Below are 15,418 nucleotides of genomic sequence, written 5' to 3' on the forward strand. Positions count from 1 at the left end.
GGGATAGCCCTCCACCCCCTCCCCATTCCCTCGTCCAGTGTCCTCCAAACCGTTACCCCGTGCCGGGCTCGGCTCTGACCTTGGTGGATTACCCCCCCATCCCCTTTGGTCGTCCTCCCGGTTCCCCTTAAAAAATTATTAAAAACCCTAATTAAAAAACCCCTTAATCCCCGCTTTGAAACATGCCACCTCTCAGGGCTCCAAAACCCGTCCTTAAGGTAGGCCTTTGATAACATGGAAGGCCATCGCCGCGAAAGGGGGGCATCTCGCAGCGCAAGCAGGTCTGCTGAGGTATAAGCCATACATAGATGAGAGGTAGAAAGTCTGGTCAGGAGTTTGATGAATAGTCTAAGGTATTGGAGCAAGATGGACCTCAAAGCCAGTGGGCTGGACTCCACTGCCCTCTCACCGCAGTGGGAGGAGTCCCGTGTCAGTTCATCAAAATTGGAGGTAAGGATCCAAGCCACCCTCTCACGGTGGCTAGCCCAGATGGAAAGGGCTTAGGAAAGTTAGATGGTCTATTCCTCCGTTGGTGAAAGGCAACAACTCCCTCAGCTCCCGCATGACAATTGCCCAAACACCCTCCAGCTTGGGGCACAAGATGAAAAAGGAGCCAAACCATAGAGGCATGATGATATTGAACCCGCGGGAGAGAAGATATTCAAAAGGGAAGGATAACATACAGCTGGATACAGTCTGGAGGCGGGGAGCCGAAGACCAAGTCAAAGGCATGTGGGGGGGGGGAGGAGAGATCAATCGAGGCGACCAGATGACCAGTTTTTTTTGGCCGCACTCCAGCCTCTCCAACCCCCAGAACCTCATAAATCCCCCTGATTGTATCTCCCGCTTCCAGACTCCAGCCCCCAGGTCAGATGGTCTAATCCATGTATAGATGGTAAGGCCAGAAACAGAGTGGCCATATCTCCCCCCCCTTCTTCAGTACTAAGCACCAGGCCGCCGCCGCCATCGTCTTGCCATCGAGCCACAGCTGCTATTGCCGCCTCAGCTGCCATCCAAAGGAGGCTAATTGGAAAGAAAGATTCTGTTTATTGATAGGCAGAACCAGCCTGTGATTCTGGGGCAGCTGACCAAATGGGCGAATGAGTGGATGGATCTTCATAGGTTTCTGTGGCTTTGAACTGATTGTACAATGAAGAGGGGATTGTGTCTTTTGCTAAATGGTGGTGGGTTAATGCTATTATGCCTTAAAATGTCCTGTCCTGTCCTGCTTAATCCTGTCACCCAGTAGCTGAAGATGTTTTGTTTATGAATAGATTGGCCTGGCTTCCTTAATGGGCCCAAAGTCTCCATCTGTAATCATTTCTGCTGGAAGTTATTTTACTATGCAGGAAATTGGGGCTGGAGCATGTTTCTCCTTTGGTGAAATATAATAATCTGCCTCTTTTAATCACCAAAATATTTCATTCTTCCAGGTAGAGGGAGAGATGCCTGATTACTTCTTACAGGGCCCAAGGTCTGTCTGGATCTTGAGCCCATCTTCTGGAGAGTTGGCTATTCCCACCACCTTGGTGCTGTGATATTGTTCTCCCCTGGAAAGTTACAATTTTTACCAGCCCTCTGTCAACCTGTCCTACCTTACAGGGTTGTTTTGTGGGGGAGGAAGAAGAATCGGGGACTAATTTTCAGCTCATGGGGAGGGCAGTGTTGTTGTTTTTAAAGGGGTTTTAAATTTACCATATGTTTCAAACTATAACGCGCAATGGAGTATAAGAGGCACCAAGATTTCGAAGAGGTAAACAAGTAAAAAAAAATTTTGCCCTCCCCTGCCCCCAGGAGCACTCTGCAGGCCTCCAAAATCCTCTGCGTGTCTCATTTTTGCGAAAAACGGACCCATTTTTCACAAAAACGGCCTGCAGAGGGTTTGGGAGGCCTGCAGAGTGCGCCTGGAGGGCAAAAACACGACGCATGGGGGGGGGTTGGGAGGCCAAAAATGGGAAGTAAGGGAGGTGCTGCTTCCGAAGGTCTTTCCCAGGAGTGAAGCCCTTTAGCAGAGACAACATTTAAGCTCTCCAGAAAGAGCACACCCAGGAGAAGCAATCCTTAGATCCATTTGCGCCACATAAATATACAGCTGGTCTCACTCACCTCATAAAATATCCTAAGGAAATAATCCAGATTTAAGGAAAGATCACATGCCCCCCAGAAAAGAAGTAAAAAAATCAGTGTCAATCTTGCATCCTGCCTCTTGGAAGTACATCCCAAAAGGACAGTGCCAAGAACCACTAAAGCAGTGAAAGAAGACCCCCTCTACAGATAGAAAAAGCAGTTGAGATAAGCTTAACTACAAAGAAAGCAATTAAAATGTAGCAAAAGAGCAAACACAGTAGTTGTTTATTAAACCAATTACCAGAACAAATAGACGCAGGAACTAGCCAGATTTCTGAACCTGCTTCTTTTCAGGAACAGAGATTAATATTTTCCCTTCCAAACAAAACTGAATAGGGAAAATTATCCCATCAATAAGCACAGGATTAAACACCAAGCACAGAATTAAACATCACCAAAAACCAGTTTTAGACCAAAAATCAGAAAGGGTATGTAAACTCACATTTGAATGTCAACCTTTCTAGCTAGTAATAACTAGCAGTCAGCACGGGTTTGTTAAAAACAGATCATGCCAAACCAATCTTATTTCATTCTTGAACATAGTGACTAAATTAGTAGACTAGCGAAATACTGTGGACATAATATACTTAGACTTCAGCCAGGCATTGGACAAAGTAGACCACAACCAACTTCTTGGCAAGTAAGAAAAAAGTGGGATAGATAGCATCATCCCCAGACAGATTTCCAACTGGCTGACAAACCATACTTAACGAGTAGTCCTTAATGGGTCTAAGTATGTGAAGGGAAGTAAGCAGTGAGATACCACAAGGTTCCATCTTAGGCAAGTACTAATAGGTAATTAGGCCAGTAATAGAAGGGGAACTTACCAAATATGCAGATGATACTAAGCTGGCAGGAATAACTAACACTCTATAGGCTCAAGATCCAGATGGATCCTGACAGACTTGAACACTGGGCCCTATCTAACTGTAGGAAGTTAGCACCCACCCCTTTCCTGGAAGAATGAAATATTTTAGGAAATATTAAAAAGGCAGAATATTAGATTTCCCTGGATTTATTTATTTATTTTTATTTTATTTTATTTATATGCCGCCCTTCTCCGGAGACTCAGGGCGGCTTACAATGCGTTAAGCAATAGCCTTCATACTTTTGTATATTTTATACAAAGTCAGCTTATTGCCCCCACAATTTGGATCCTCATTTTACCCACCTTAGAAAGGATGGAGGGCTGAGTCAACCTTCAGCCTGGTGAGAATTGAACTTGCAGTAATTGCAGGCAGCTGGATGTTAAATGCTGCCTTAGTAGGAGGCATTAGCTTCCTACGCCACCCAGGTTTATGGATGAGAAATGGAGAAACGTGTTTTAAAAGAAAAGCAGCTTCCTGCCTCTCCCCCCACACCTTTGTTAATGGGCCATAATCTGCAACACAATAGGCTCCATCTAGCACAGAAACTAAAACTATAGGGCCCATCTAGCAGCAGAAACTCACCACATGGCACCTGGGAAGATTACATCAGCCAGCAAGGCTAGCTAAGACCCCCACCCCCTGGGAGTCTAACAACCAATCAGGATACTCTTTCTGGGCCCCAGGAAGTTCAAAGCCAGGGCATAAACCCGGGGACTCGCTGACTTTCAGCCCCTTTTCTGTTCAGGAACTCAAACCATGTGATCCTGTCCACCATTAAACCATCTTTCCAAGCAGTCTCCATGTTTCCAGTGTTTTTTTTTTCCACTTGGAGCAGAACCAAGCAGGATATTTCTTCCAACTGTAGGGAAACAATAATATAGAATATAAAATACTGATATACTAGATTTAGTAAAAGCTTGTTATTCTGTAATCATTAGGTTCCTGTAACATATATATTGTGCTTTTGTATCACATATATTATTCCTTTCTATTTGTATCTCCTGTTACAAACATATTGTCATTAGGCCTCTGAAATGTATCTGGTATTTGTCAAACGTATGTCCCTGCCATTTGACCTGCTCATATCAATCTCTTTCTGTGCCACCTAAAAACATGGTACGTATCTGTTGGAACTCCAGCCATCAACAAAGGGGTAATTTACATCTCAATCCTAATTTATGTCTGATCTGGATAAGATCTGGTCTTCAGGAGCCAGGCGCTAAGTGGCCAATTAAGTAAACAAAGATAAGACTAATTGGAAGTTTAGATTCCTTTGCAGGGCAACAAAGAATACACAAACATAAATTAAGGGGCCAGAATTGGGGATCTAACTGATGCTTTAAAGGTATAAAACGTGGTTACATCTTCTCTGAAGATGTGAACCCTCCCATATACATATCTCTTTGTATGTGTTTGGAATGGTTTTACCCAGCCTTTTGTCTTTGATCAAAGATTAAATGTTGATTCTTATTCAAGCCTCTGTTTAAGTCTTTCTTTTTGGTTCACTGAGAGCTTAAGCGTATAGCCGGACCTTACACAACATAACAAAATGAAATTCAATGTAGAGGAAAGTAAAGTCCTACACTAAGGCAAGAAAAACCAAAAGTACACATATAGACTGGGTGAAACCAGGTTTAATAGCAATACCTGTGAGAAGGATCTTGGAGTCTTAGTGGACAACCACTAAGTTGCCTTGGGAGGTTGTGGAGCTTCATCACTGGAGGCTTTCAAGAAGAGACTGGACTGCCATTTGTCAGAAATGGTGCAGGGTCTCCTGCTTGGGGAGGTTGGACTAGATGACCTACAGGGTCCCTTCCAACTCCCTTAATTTGTAATGTGTAACTTTGCTGCTCCGCATCCCTTTCCCTTCCCTCCTCCCATCCTGGGCTTCCTCCCCTCCCCCCTCCCACTTTCTCTCCCTGGGGCAAAGAAGCAATGGACTCGCTGCCCAGCTGACCATCCCACGGGGGGAGGGAGGGGAGGAGGGGCGCCCTCAGCCCTTTAGAGAAGGGGAGGAGCTGGACGGAGAGGGGAGGAGCTATAAGCGCTTCCTGTTTGGTTCTGTGCAGACCCCTGGCTGGGGTCGTTCCGGGGAGGGGGATCCAGGTGCGTGACCGGCGGCGATCGCGGATCTTTTCTGCGTCTGTCTCTTGGGGAGCGGAGTCCGGGCGAGGAAGAGAGCCGCCTCTTTCCTATGGAGCGCCAGGTGAGCAGCTCCTCCCTCCCTCCCTTCCTTCCTTCTTCCCACCTGGGGAAATGCTGGGACAGGAGACCCTTCAGTGCAGCTTCTTGGGGCGCTGCTAAGATCCTCCTGCAGTCCCCACTTTCTCCTGGGGGAGATGATTATTATTATTATTACTATTATTATTATTTTTTCCTGGCCCTTCCTGGCCGTTTCCCGTCCTTTTCCTTTTCTCTGGGGCCGCTTCAGATCCGGGAGGCTGGGAGTTCGAGGGCTGCGGAAGCGGCGGGGAGAAAAGGGGGCGATCCCTCCCAGGAGCCCTTGTGTCGAGAGGAGCCGCCTCCGGAGGGAGCATCGGGGAAAGGCTCCTCCTGAGGCCCTTTAATCTCTTCGCCCTCGTTGCTTTCATCCCTTCAATTCCTTTCCATTCTTCAATTTAACTGGGTTTTTAGAGTCTTGGGTGCATTTATCGGCCTTCTCCTGTGGGCCGCTGTTTCTCAGCCTTGGCAACTTTGTGGCCTGTGGATTTCTGCTCCCAGAATTCTCCATGTGTGTTGAAGTCCACCTATTTTACAGCTCCCAAGATTGGGAAAGGTTGCTGTAGGCCAGGGGTGGGGAACTAGGGCCCTTTTAGGACTGGTGGACTTCAACTCCCAGAATCCCCGAGCCAGCTGTGTCAGGAATTCTGGGAGTTGAAGTCCACCAGCAATAAAAGGGCCCTAATTTTCCTCTTTTACAGTGGGGTATTCCAAAGGGCAAGTCCCAGCTTTGAAAAGAGTTTCTATCATCTGATAAGGACGGTGGACATTATATAAACATAGAATAACATACTATGGGACCTTGGAGGTCTTCTAGTCCAACCCCCTGCTTGAGAAGGAGGAGTCTATACCATTTCAGACAATTGGCTGTCCAGTCTCTTCTTAAAAGCCTCCAGTGACCTTAGTCAGGATTCTGGGGATCAAGATTCGTACCTTGAAATGGCTGAAATAAAGACCTGTGTCCCATATCTGGGAAAGGTGAGAGAGAAACCACAACTGTCTTGCTAAAAATCCTTAAGGCTACAGGATGTCAGCATGGCTTCTTTGGTACCTTCCTTACTGTATCTCCTGTCAATCAAACAACTGTATTTCCTGCTGATGTCACTGAAATATAAAAGCATGAAAGAAATCATTCCAGATCTATCCCAGCCATTGTCCAAATCTGAGTCCTTGACTTAGGACCACAATCGAGCCCAGAATTTCTGTTGCTTGGCGCGATAGTGGCTAAGTGAGTTTTCCCCCTTTTTATGACCTTTCTTGCTACAGTTGTTAAGTGAACCCACTGCTGTTGTTCAGTTAGTAACACGGTGGTTAAGGGAATCTGGCTTCTCTATTGACTTTGCTTGTGGGAAGATTGCAATGGGATCACATGACCCTGGGACTCTGTAGCCCTAACAAATAGGAGCCAGTTGCCCAGTGTCCAAATTTTGATCAGGTGACCATGGGGATGCTGCAAAGGTCCTGTGAAAAGCTGCCAGGAGTCACGTTTTTCAGTGTCCTGGTAACTTTGAAGAGTCACTAAATGAATGGCTGTAATTCGAGGACTACCTGTATACGTGAGAGACAATTTGGACTCTGTCTCTTTGTTGGTGCCAGGCCAGATCTAGTACTCCTGACTAACAACTCAGCACAACTCCCTGGAAATGGGAGCGGATCTGCTTGAGGCCTCCAGAGTCCAGCTCTGAGGCGCTTTAATACATACATTCATGGCTGAGATAATCTGCCTCTGAATCCAATCCCTGGTCCTTCCACCCCTTTCAGTTTTCTTCTCACCCAGGGTGAGCTTCTAGGTAATGTTGGTGTGGCTGCAACGGACTCACATAAAGGGGCTCCCTAGTTAGCCTAAAAATGGGCTAAAATCAGCCTTCTGCACTGACTGCTCAGGAATATCATTAGGATGTTTGATGGCAAATTATTCCCTTGTTGGTTTTTTTTTCACTCCTAGACACTCTCGTGGCCTCGTCTTCATCCCCCGGAACCTCAGGTCTTTACAGTGGAGGCTTAACAAAGGTTGAGCTTCCAAGGCAGGTAGGAGGATTCTTCCCTCCCCTCCCCAGATGTGCCAATCTCGCAATAACAGAATAACACAATTGGAAGGGGTCTTAGAGATCTTCTAGTCTATCCCCCTGTTTCAAGCAGGAGACCCGATACCATTTCAGACAAGTGGGTGTCCAGTCTGTCCTTAAAAACCTCCAGCCCACAACTTCTGAAGACAAACTGTTCCATTAGTCAATAGTTCTCACTGCCAGGAAGTTTCTCCTTAATTCCAGGTTGCCTTTCTCCATGATTAGTTTCCATCCATTGTTTCTTGTCCTGCTTTCTGGTGCTTTGGAAAATAAATTGAGCCCCTCTTGCTTGTGGCAGCCCCAGAAATACTGGAACACGGCTATCATATCTCCCCTAGTCCTTCTTTTCTCCAGACTAGCCATATCCAGTTTCTGCAATTGTTTTTCATATGTTTTAGTCTCATGGGCTTTAATCCTTAGTTGCTCTTTGCACTTTTTCCAAAGTCTCCACATCTTTTTGGTAATGTTGTGACCAAGACTGAACTCGGTATTCCAGATGTGGTCTTTACTAAGCTTGACTTTTGGACAAAAATTAAACAGTGAACCCACTTGATTTGGAAGGATTCATCTGCTCACCACACTGGGTACAATTAACCCAGTGTTGGATTCAGTCAAGATATCCAAGGTCAAGCCCATGAATGGACAACAAACGAATATGAGATTGCTGCTCCTCTGGCATCGGACAAACCAATAAAACATTAACTAGTTGTATCTCTAGCCAGAGGCACTTTATCTTTTAGGAAATATTCTCCAGGGAAGATGTTCGGTCATGAAATTACACAGCAGTTATCAAAATGAAGTCAGAGACACTGACACAGACTTGTAGTCCTTTATATACAATAAATATTTTTTAACCTACAAATTTACCGCAGTCTTTGTCATCATCCAGAAAAGGAAGAACATAAGATAGTCAGGAGCATCATGAGGTAAATCTAAAACATCATACAGAACATACAGAAGGAAAAAAGGAGGGAAAAAAGGGAAACGCCCCTTTATACTTACAGCAACCAATCATAGCGTAGATTGCATCATGCATGAGTCAGCACTCTCTAACTAATCAGTTACAATTGTGTTCTGGTCTATTGTATATTTTACTGTTCCAGTTACTAAATTCAATATCCTAACATGTTTGTTTGCCCTACTTGGAAACTAGAGGTTTTTCATTAAGAAGTAGACTCGAATGTAATTCATTGAAGTGTTCATTGTTAGCAAGGTTCATGGAATAAGTTATGGTTTTTCTCTTCTCCCTGTGTCAGGATTTGGTATCGCTTGAGGATGTAGCTGTGTTTTTCTCCATGGAGGAGTGGGCCCTGCTGGATTCTGAGCAAAAAGCCCTGTACCAAGAGGTCATGCTGGAAACCGAGAGAAACATGGCCTCCTTAGGTAAGAGATTCTGTTGAGATATTTACATTTAGTAGCCAAAGGTCAAATCTTATATCAACTTAATAACAAGCATAGCATCATGTTTTGGACAAATGGGAGTTTGGATGAATAGTGATAAATGTTCAAGTACAGCAATCGTGCTTCATCCTTTTCACACCTAAGTTTGTCATAACTTTTCTTTTTTTCTGTTGCAAGAAGATGACGGATGGGAGATGGAGGATTCTGGCCAAGAGGCAGCAGTACCTTTGCCAAAAGACAAAAAAGAAATTGCAGAAAAAATATATGGAAAGCAAAGTTCTGAGCAAAATCAGTTAACGTTGGAGCTGGAGAATTGTTCTGGTTTACCTTGTCCAGATCCCAATGTCTTATTGGACGGAGATGATTGCCAAGAACAAGAAGTGTGTTCAAAGTGTGGGAAAACACTCCTAGATGTATCGGGATTATGTGACTGTTGCCAAAGCCCTGCTGGAGAGAAACAAGATGAAAGCAGGCAACACTGCAGAGGGACCCTTCCTCCTCCTTTACATGAAAGCATACAAGAAGGAGGGGAAATGTACAAATGTACGGAGTGTGCAGAAAGCTTCGATACAAGCCGCTCCCTTGCATCACATAAAAAAATTCACAAAGCAGAGGATCCACACAAATGTCTGGATTGTGGAAGGACCTTCAGGCAGAAAAATCATCTTAGTTCACATAAGAGGGTCCACGAAGAGAAGCAGCAGCATCAATGCATCACCTGTGGAAAGACCTTCGTAAGCAGCACCTCCCTTACTTCCCATCAAAGCATCCACAGAGAGAAGAAGTTGCATCAACGCAGGGACGGTAGAACGAGGCTTACTCGGAACAAGAAACTGAATTCCCCCCAAAAAAGCCCCACTGGGAATAAATCATGTAAATGCCTGGAATGTGGGAAGAGCTTCCACTCTGCAAGTGACCTCACTTACCATAATAGGACCCATACAGGGGAAAAGCCGTATCATTGCATGGTGTGTGGGAAGAGTTTCACCCAAAAAGGCAATTTCAATTTACATAAGAGGGTCCACACCGGAGAGAAGCCGTATAAATGCACAGAGTGTGGGAAATGCTTCAAGGCCCCAGGTAACCTTACTTCCCATAAAAGAATTCACACAGGGGAGAAACCCTATGAATGCTTGGAGTGTGGAAAAAGCTTCAATAGACGTGATACACTAACTAAACATAATAGGATGCATAAAGGAGAGAAACCTTATCAATGCCTGCACTGTGGAAAGAGCTTCAGTCAAAAAGTTCATCTTAAGTCACATGAGAGGATCCACACGGGGGAAAAACCATTTCAGTGCATGGAGTGTGGAAAGAGCTTCCATTTCTTATCAAACCTTACTGATCATCAGAGAATCCACACGGGGGAGAAGCCCTTTCAATGCCTGCAGTGTGGAAAGTGTTTTGCCCATTCTCAGAACCTTCACGCCCACGAACGGACCCACACAGGGGAGAAACTGTACAAATGCCTGGAGTGTGGAAAGAGCCTCTGTAATTCCAGCAGCTTAACCTACCATAGAAGGCTCCACAGTGGAGAAAAACCACTTCAATGCACCGAGTGTGGGAAGTGCTTCAATCAAACGAGTAACCTTAATATCCATAAAAGGACCCACACAGGTGAAAAGCCTTATAAGTGCACCGAATGTGACAAACGCTTCATCAGTTCGAGGTACCTCACTCGTCACAAAAGGCTCCACACTGGGGAGAAACCATATGAATGCCGCACGTGTGGAAAGAGCTTCAATGCAAAAAGAAGCTATATTGTACATAGCAGAACCCACACTGGGGAGAAACCATATCAGTGCCAGGAGTGTGGAAAACGCTTCAGTGATTCTCGAGAACTGACGATCCATAAAAGGATTCACACAGGGGAAAAACCGTATAAGTGCACAGAGTGTGGCATGAGTTTCAGGACAAGTAGTTACCTTGGTATCCACAAGAGGATCCACACTGGGGAGAAACCATACACATGTCATGAGTGTGGAAAAAGTTTTAGTCAAAACAATTCACTCAAGAAGCATAGAAGGCTTCACTCAGGGGAGAAACCCTATAAATGCCTGGAGTGTGGAGAATGTTATAATGAGAGTGGCACTCTTACCTCCCACATGAGGATCCACACAGGAGAGAAGCCGTTTAAATGCATTGAGTGTGGAAAGAGTTTCAAAGATGCAAGTAATCTTAGGTGTCATAAAAGAATCCACACACGGGAGAAACCGTTTAAATGCATTGAGTGTGGAAAGGCTTTCAAAGACGGAAGTTATCTTACGCGTCATAAAAGAACCCACACTGGGGAGAAGCCATATCAGTATGTGGAGTGTGGAAAGAAATTCAGAACCTGTAGTGACTTTAATCGACATAAGAAAACGCACAGCAGGAAAAGATGATGCTAATTGGTTTGTGGTGATTCTCAAAATTTGCTTCATGCCCAGGAGAATCTGTAAAAATGCATAGTGTATGGAAAAGGGGTTCCAAAGCAGTAGACTTTTTTGATCCATTAAAAATAAGAATTTCCTTTTATAATTAGGAATTAACTTTTGGATACTGAGTTTTTCCCAAAATAAAACGTGCTTATATTTTTTGGGGCTCCATAATAAGCCCTAGGTCTTTTTTTGGGGGGGGACATGATTTCAGATTAATCAGCCCAGCTGTTCCCTTTGCACCCCCTGATGCACGCAGAAGTGGCGGCAAGGGGGACCAACGTTATCTGGCAGCTGCTGCATCCTGCCTGTCCCTTGGTCAGTGCACTCTGGTGCTCGTCTTCGCACAGCGGCACCAGCAGCAGACAGAGGCATGGGGCAGAAGGCAGGTGATCCTAACATGCCGCTGCGCTGCAGGCAAACTAAGAGACCTGATGACAGACCTGTGGCCACCCACCCATTCCAGCTCCATATTTTCGACTGGAAGCATTGCGGCGAGACAGTTGGGGAATTAGCGGACTCCGATGAGCTCCGCAAAAACCCGGACTGACGAACCGCTGCCAAGGGGTCTTCCGACCGGAACCATCCTGTAGGGATGAGAAAGAAGGAGAGGTACCTCAGAAGATCAAGAGGAACAGGCATGTTCCTCGAAGGTCAGAGGAAACTCTCTAATTCGGCAGCGGAGGCAGCAGCCATTGAGGCTGTCAAGAAGCTGGGGCAACCAGGCAAAGTATTGAGCAGGAGTGGTGACTGGAGTTTTTGAAGCTGGGTGAGTGACAGCCAACCCACAGGCGAAATAACAACAAAAAAACCCTTTTAAACCTGACAAAACCTCAGCGTAAAAATAGCGGCTAATGGGCATGGGGGGAAGAAAAGAGGATGTATGAAGTGGAATTTAACGGGACAAAAGAAAATTGACTTTTGAATAAAATTATTTGGAAAACTTTGAAATAGAAAGAACATAAAAAACTTAAAATGATTACACTGGGATTAACAGTGAAAAGATAAAAAAAAGAGAGAGTAAGGGTGGAAAACAACAGGAAATGCAGGGCAAAATAGAAGAGTCCAGGATTTTGAAATACAAAATGATTACACTGGGATAAACAGAGAGGAAATAAGAAAAGGAGAAAAGAGATGGGAAACAAGGGGAAATATAGGGCAAAATAGGAGAGTTCAAGATTTTAAAGCGCAAAAGGAAAAAAGGGGAAAGAAAAAGGCAAAAATGAAAATGAAAAGGGAGAAAAAGAGAAAGAAATGAAAGAGAAATATGCTATATATACTTAGAATTGAAATATGAATTGTAGTAAGAAATGGGAAATCGTATGATTGTAAAAATGAAATGAATAATAATTGGAATATTTTTATTTGCATTTTTGAAATTTAGATAAGGATAAGTTTTTAGAAATAAGAATAAATTTAAACTAATAATTGAAATACCTTTAATGGTATATGGTGGTTAAAGTAGAAATGACTACCGTATTTCTTGGTGTATAAGACGCACCTTTTTACCCCCCAAAAGGGGGTGAAAATCTGGGTGCGTCTTATACGCCGAATGTAGCCCCGCCCACCCTCCGGCCGCCACCCTTCGGCCATTTTTGGGCAGTTCCAGGCGGCAGGGATCTGGGTCGGGGCACAGCCTGAGGAACAACCCTCTTCCGGACGATCTGGGGGGGGAATCCGCCTGGCAGCTTCGGGGAACAAGGCGGGTGCCACGATTTGCGGCTGGTCACCTCTCTGGCCGCCTAGCGGGCAGGTCAGGGCAGACTGGTTGCGATGACTTCACAGCAATGTGAGGAGCCTCCACCGCCGCTGCCTAAGCCCTTTGTGTGCCCAGGAGCCAAGCGAGCCGAACGGGAGCTCCTAAAGTCAAACGCCCCTCTTTTCCAGGCACCGCTGCCCGTATTCCCCGATCCAATTTTCAGAGCCGCGTTTCAGGCGGGCAGCCAGTTCCCCTGCTATGTGCAGCGGATTGGATTCGGGGTGGGGATTGCAGTGCTGCCGCCTGAAAGTGCTTTTCTTCCCATTGCACATTGCAGAGCCGTGCAGCAACGGGAATAGATGAGAATAAATATCATGGCAAAAAGGAAGTATAGAAATTATAAATTTAGTTAAAATGACTAAACACAGTTTAAATTTGTGAATCGGCCAAATACTCTGTTCAGAGAAAATACATTGTATGTGTGTTTGTGTAAAAAATAAAAAAAAATTTTTTTAAAAAGATGAAGTCAGAGACACTGACACAGACTTGTAGCTTTTATATAAATATAAATATTTAACCAACAAGTTTACAGCAGTCTTTGTCATCATCCAGGAACATCAATGAGGTAAGTCTAACATCGTGATGGCCAACTTATGGCATGGGTTCCACAGGTGACATGCGTAGCCATATCAGTGGGCACGCGAGGTCAACTCTGGCATGAAACAGACTATTTCCTGTCTCTGGAGGGGTGGGGGGTTGGGAAGGCCCATTTTTTGCTGTCCCCAGCCTCCAGACCCTTTCTAGGAAGTTGGCAAATGGGCTGTTTTCAGCCTCCGGAGGGGTGGGGAAGGCCATTTTCGTCCTCCCCAGACTCCTAGAGAGGCTCTGCAGGCTGGGGACAGCAAAAAACGCCTTCTGGTCCCACTGGAAGTTGGCAAACAGGCCATTTCTGGCCTCTGGAGGACCTCCAGGTGGGTGGGAAAGACCCTCCCCAGAGTCCTAGAAAGGTTCTGGAGCCAAGTGAGAGAGAAAAAAGGACCTACCGGGCCATCATGTGCCAGGAGCGGGGGGGGGAAAGCGGGGGGGTTGCACGTGCATGCGCGGGGGTGGGGCGCATAGAATTATGAGTGTGGGCAGGTAGGTACATGACACCTTCCCCCCCAGTCCCCACTCCTGGCACGCGATGGCAAAAAGGTTAGCCATCACTGGTCTAACACATCATGCAGAACACACACAAGGAAAAAAGGAAGGGGAAAAAAGGGAAACTCCCCCTTTATACCTACATCAACCAATCGCAGTGTAGATTGCATCCTGCATGAGTCAGCACTTTTAACTAATCAGTTACAATTGTGTTGTGGCTTATTGTAGACTTTACTGTTCCAGCTACTAACTATTCAATATCCTAAGATGCTTATTTGCCCTATTTGAGGTTTTTCATTAAGAAGAAGACTCGTATGTAATTCAATGAAGTGTTCATTGTTAGGAATATTCATGGAATACTTTGTGGTTTTTTCCCCTCCCTGTGTCAGAATTTGGTATTGTTTGAGGATGTAGCTGTGTTTTTCTCTGTGGAGGAGTGGGCCCTGCTGGATTCTAAGCAAAAAGCTTATTGAGAGGTCATGCTGGAAAACAAGAGGAACATGGCCTCCTTGGGTGTTAAGATACTGTAGTGCACAATACTTTTTTTAAACAAATTAATGCATGTGAAGTCCTTTGCTTTACTTTATTTTGGATTTATATACTACTCCCGAAGGACTCAGGGCGGTGAACAGCCAAAAAATAAAACACACATAATACAAAATTTAGAAAACAATATAAATACACATTAAATAATTTGGCCCAAACAAATTAAAACACCCCTATTGTTTTAAAACAAATTTAAAATTAACAATTAAAAGGAAGTTAGGCCAGGCCAGCGTGTTGAAATAGAAAGGTCTTGAGGGCACGGCGGAAAGTGCGCAAATCCGGAATCCTCCGTATCTCCGGGGGGAGCTCGTTCGAAATGGCAGGTGCCCCCACAGAGAAGGCTCTCCCCCTGGGGGCCGCCAGTCAGCACTGTTTGACCAACAGCACCCTGAGGAGCCTCTCTCTATGGGAGCGTACTGGCTGGTGAGAGGCTACTGGTGGCAGAAGGCGGTCTTGTAAGTACCCAGGCCCTAAGCCATGGAGCATTCTAAAGGTGGTAACCAAAACCTTGAAGCGCACCCGGGAGACCACCGGGAGCCGGTGCTGCTCGCGCAGGAGAGGTGTTACATGGAAACGCCATGTCGCTCCCATAACCACCCGCGCAGCCGCATTCTGGACCAGTTGGAGCCTCCGGGTGCTCCTCAAAGAGAGCCCCATGTAGAGAGCATTACAGTAGTCCAGGCGGGAAGTGACGAGGGCATGAGTGTCCATGTGTAAGGAGTCCTGATCCAGAAAGGGACACAACTGGCGGATCAGGCGGACCTGATAGAAAATCCTCCCGGCCACAGCCGTCAAATGCTCTTCTAAAGACAGCCGTGAGTCCAGGAGGACACCCAAGTTGCGAGCCCTCTCCGTAGGGGCCAACGACTCGCCCCCAATAGTCAGTGGGAGCCAACAACTCGCCCCCAAGTCAGTGATGGCAACAACTGACTA

General features: G+C 45.6%; 2 protein-coding genes and 1 long non-coding RNA gene across 9 annotated transcripts in view; 1 reads left to right on the forward strand and 2 right to left on the reverse strand.

Moving 5' to 3' along the window:
* The window catches only part of LOC117668120 (uncharacterized), a 94,685-nt gene that overhangs the window by 60,852 nt on the left and 18,415 nt on the right, over positions 1–15,418 (reverse strand). The gene's annotated exons all lie outside the window — the stretch shown is intronic.
* LOC148115996 (uncharacterized) lies at positions 2,324–4,884 on the reverse strand. Its single transcript, XR_015731829.1, has 2 exons — positions 4,644–4,884; positions 2,324–3,855 (listed from the first exon to the last, which is right to left on the reverse strand). It is a non-coding gene; the product is annotated as an uncharacterized LOC148115996 (long non-coding RNA).
* Positions 5,017–15,418, forward strand: part of LOC148115997 (zinc finger protein 57-like) — a 74,450-nt gene continuing 64,048 nt past the window's right edge. The window contains exons 1-4 of one of the 5 annotated variants that reach the window (XM_087884691.1): positions 5,027–5,202; positions 7,162–7,244; positions 8,539–8,665; positions 8,864–12,323. In XM_087884691.1, coding sequence (XP_087740817.1) covers positions 8,578–8,665; positions 8,864–11,067 — 2,292 coding nt within the window. In that variant the 5' untranslated portion in view covers positions 5,027–5,202; positions 7,162–7,244; positions 8,539–8,577 and the 3' untranslated portion in view covers positions 11,068–12,323. Of the gene's footprint in view, positions 5,203–7,161; positions 7,245–8,538; positions 8,666–8,860; positions 12,324–15,418 lie in introns of those variants that run through there. The other 4 variants (XM_087884690.1, XM_087884689.1, XM_087884688.1 and 1 more) reach the window with 4 other exon arrangements.

Source organism: Pantherophis guttatus, chromosome 2 (assembly GCF_059756535.1).
Source record: "Pantherophis guttatus breed Tessera chromosome 2, ASM5975653v1, whole genome shotgun sequence".
NCBI classification, from domain to species: Eukaryota; Metazoa; Chordata; class Lepidosauria; order Squamata; family Colubridae; genus Pantherophis; species Pantherophis guttatus.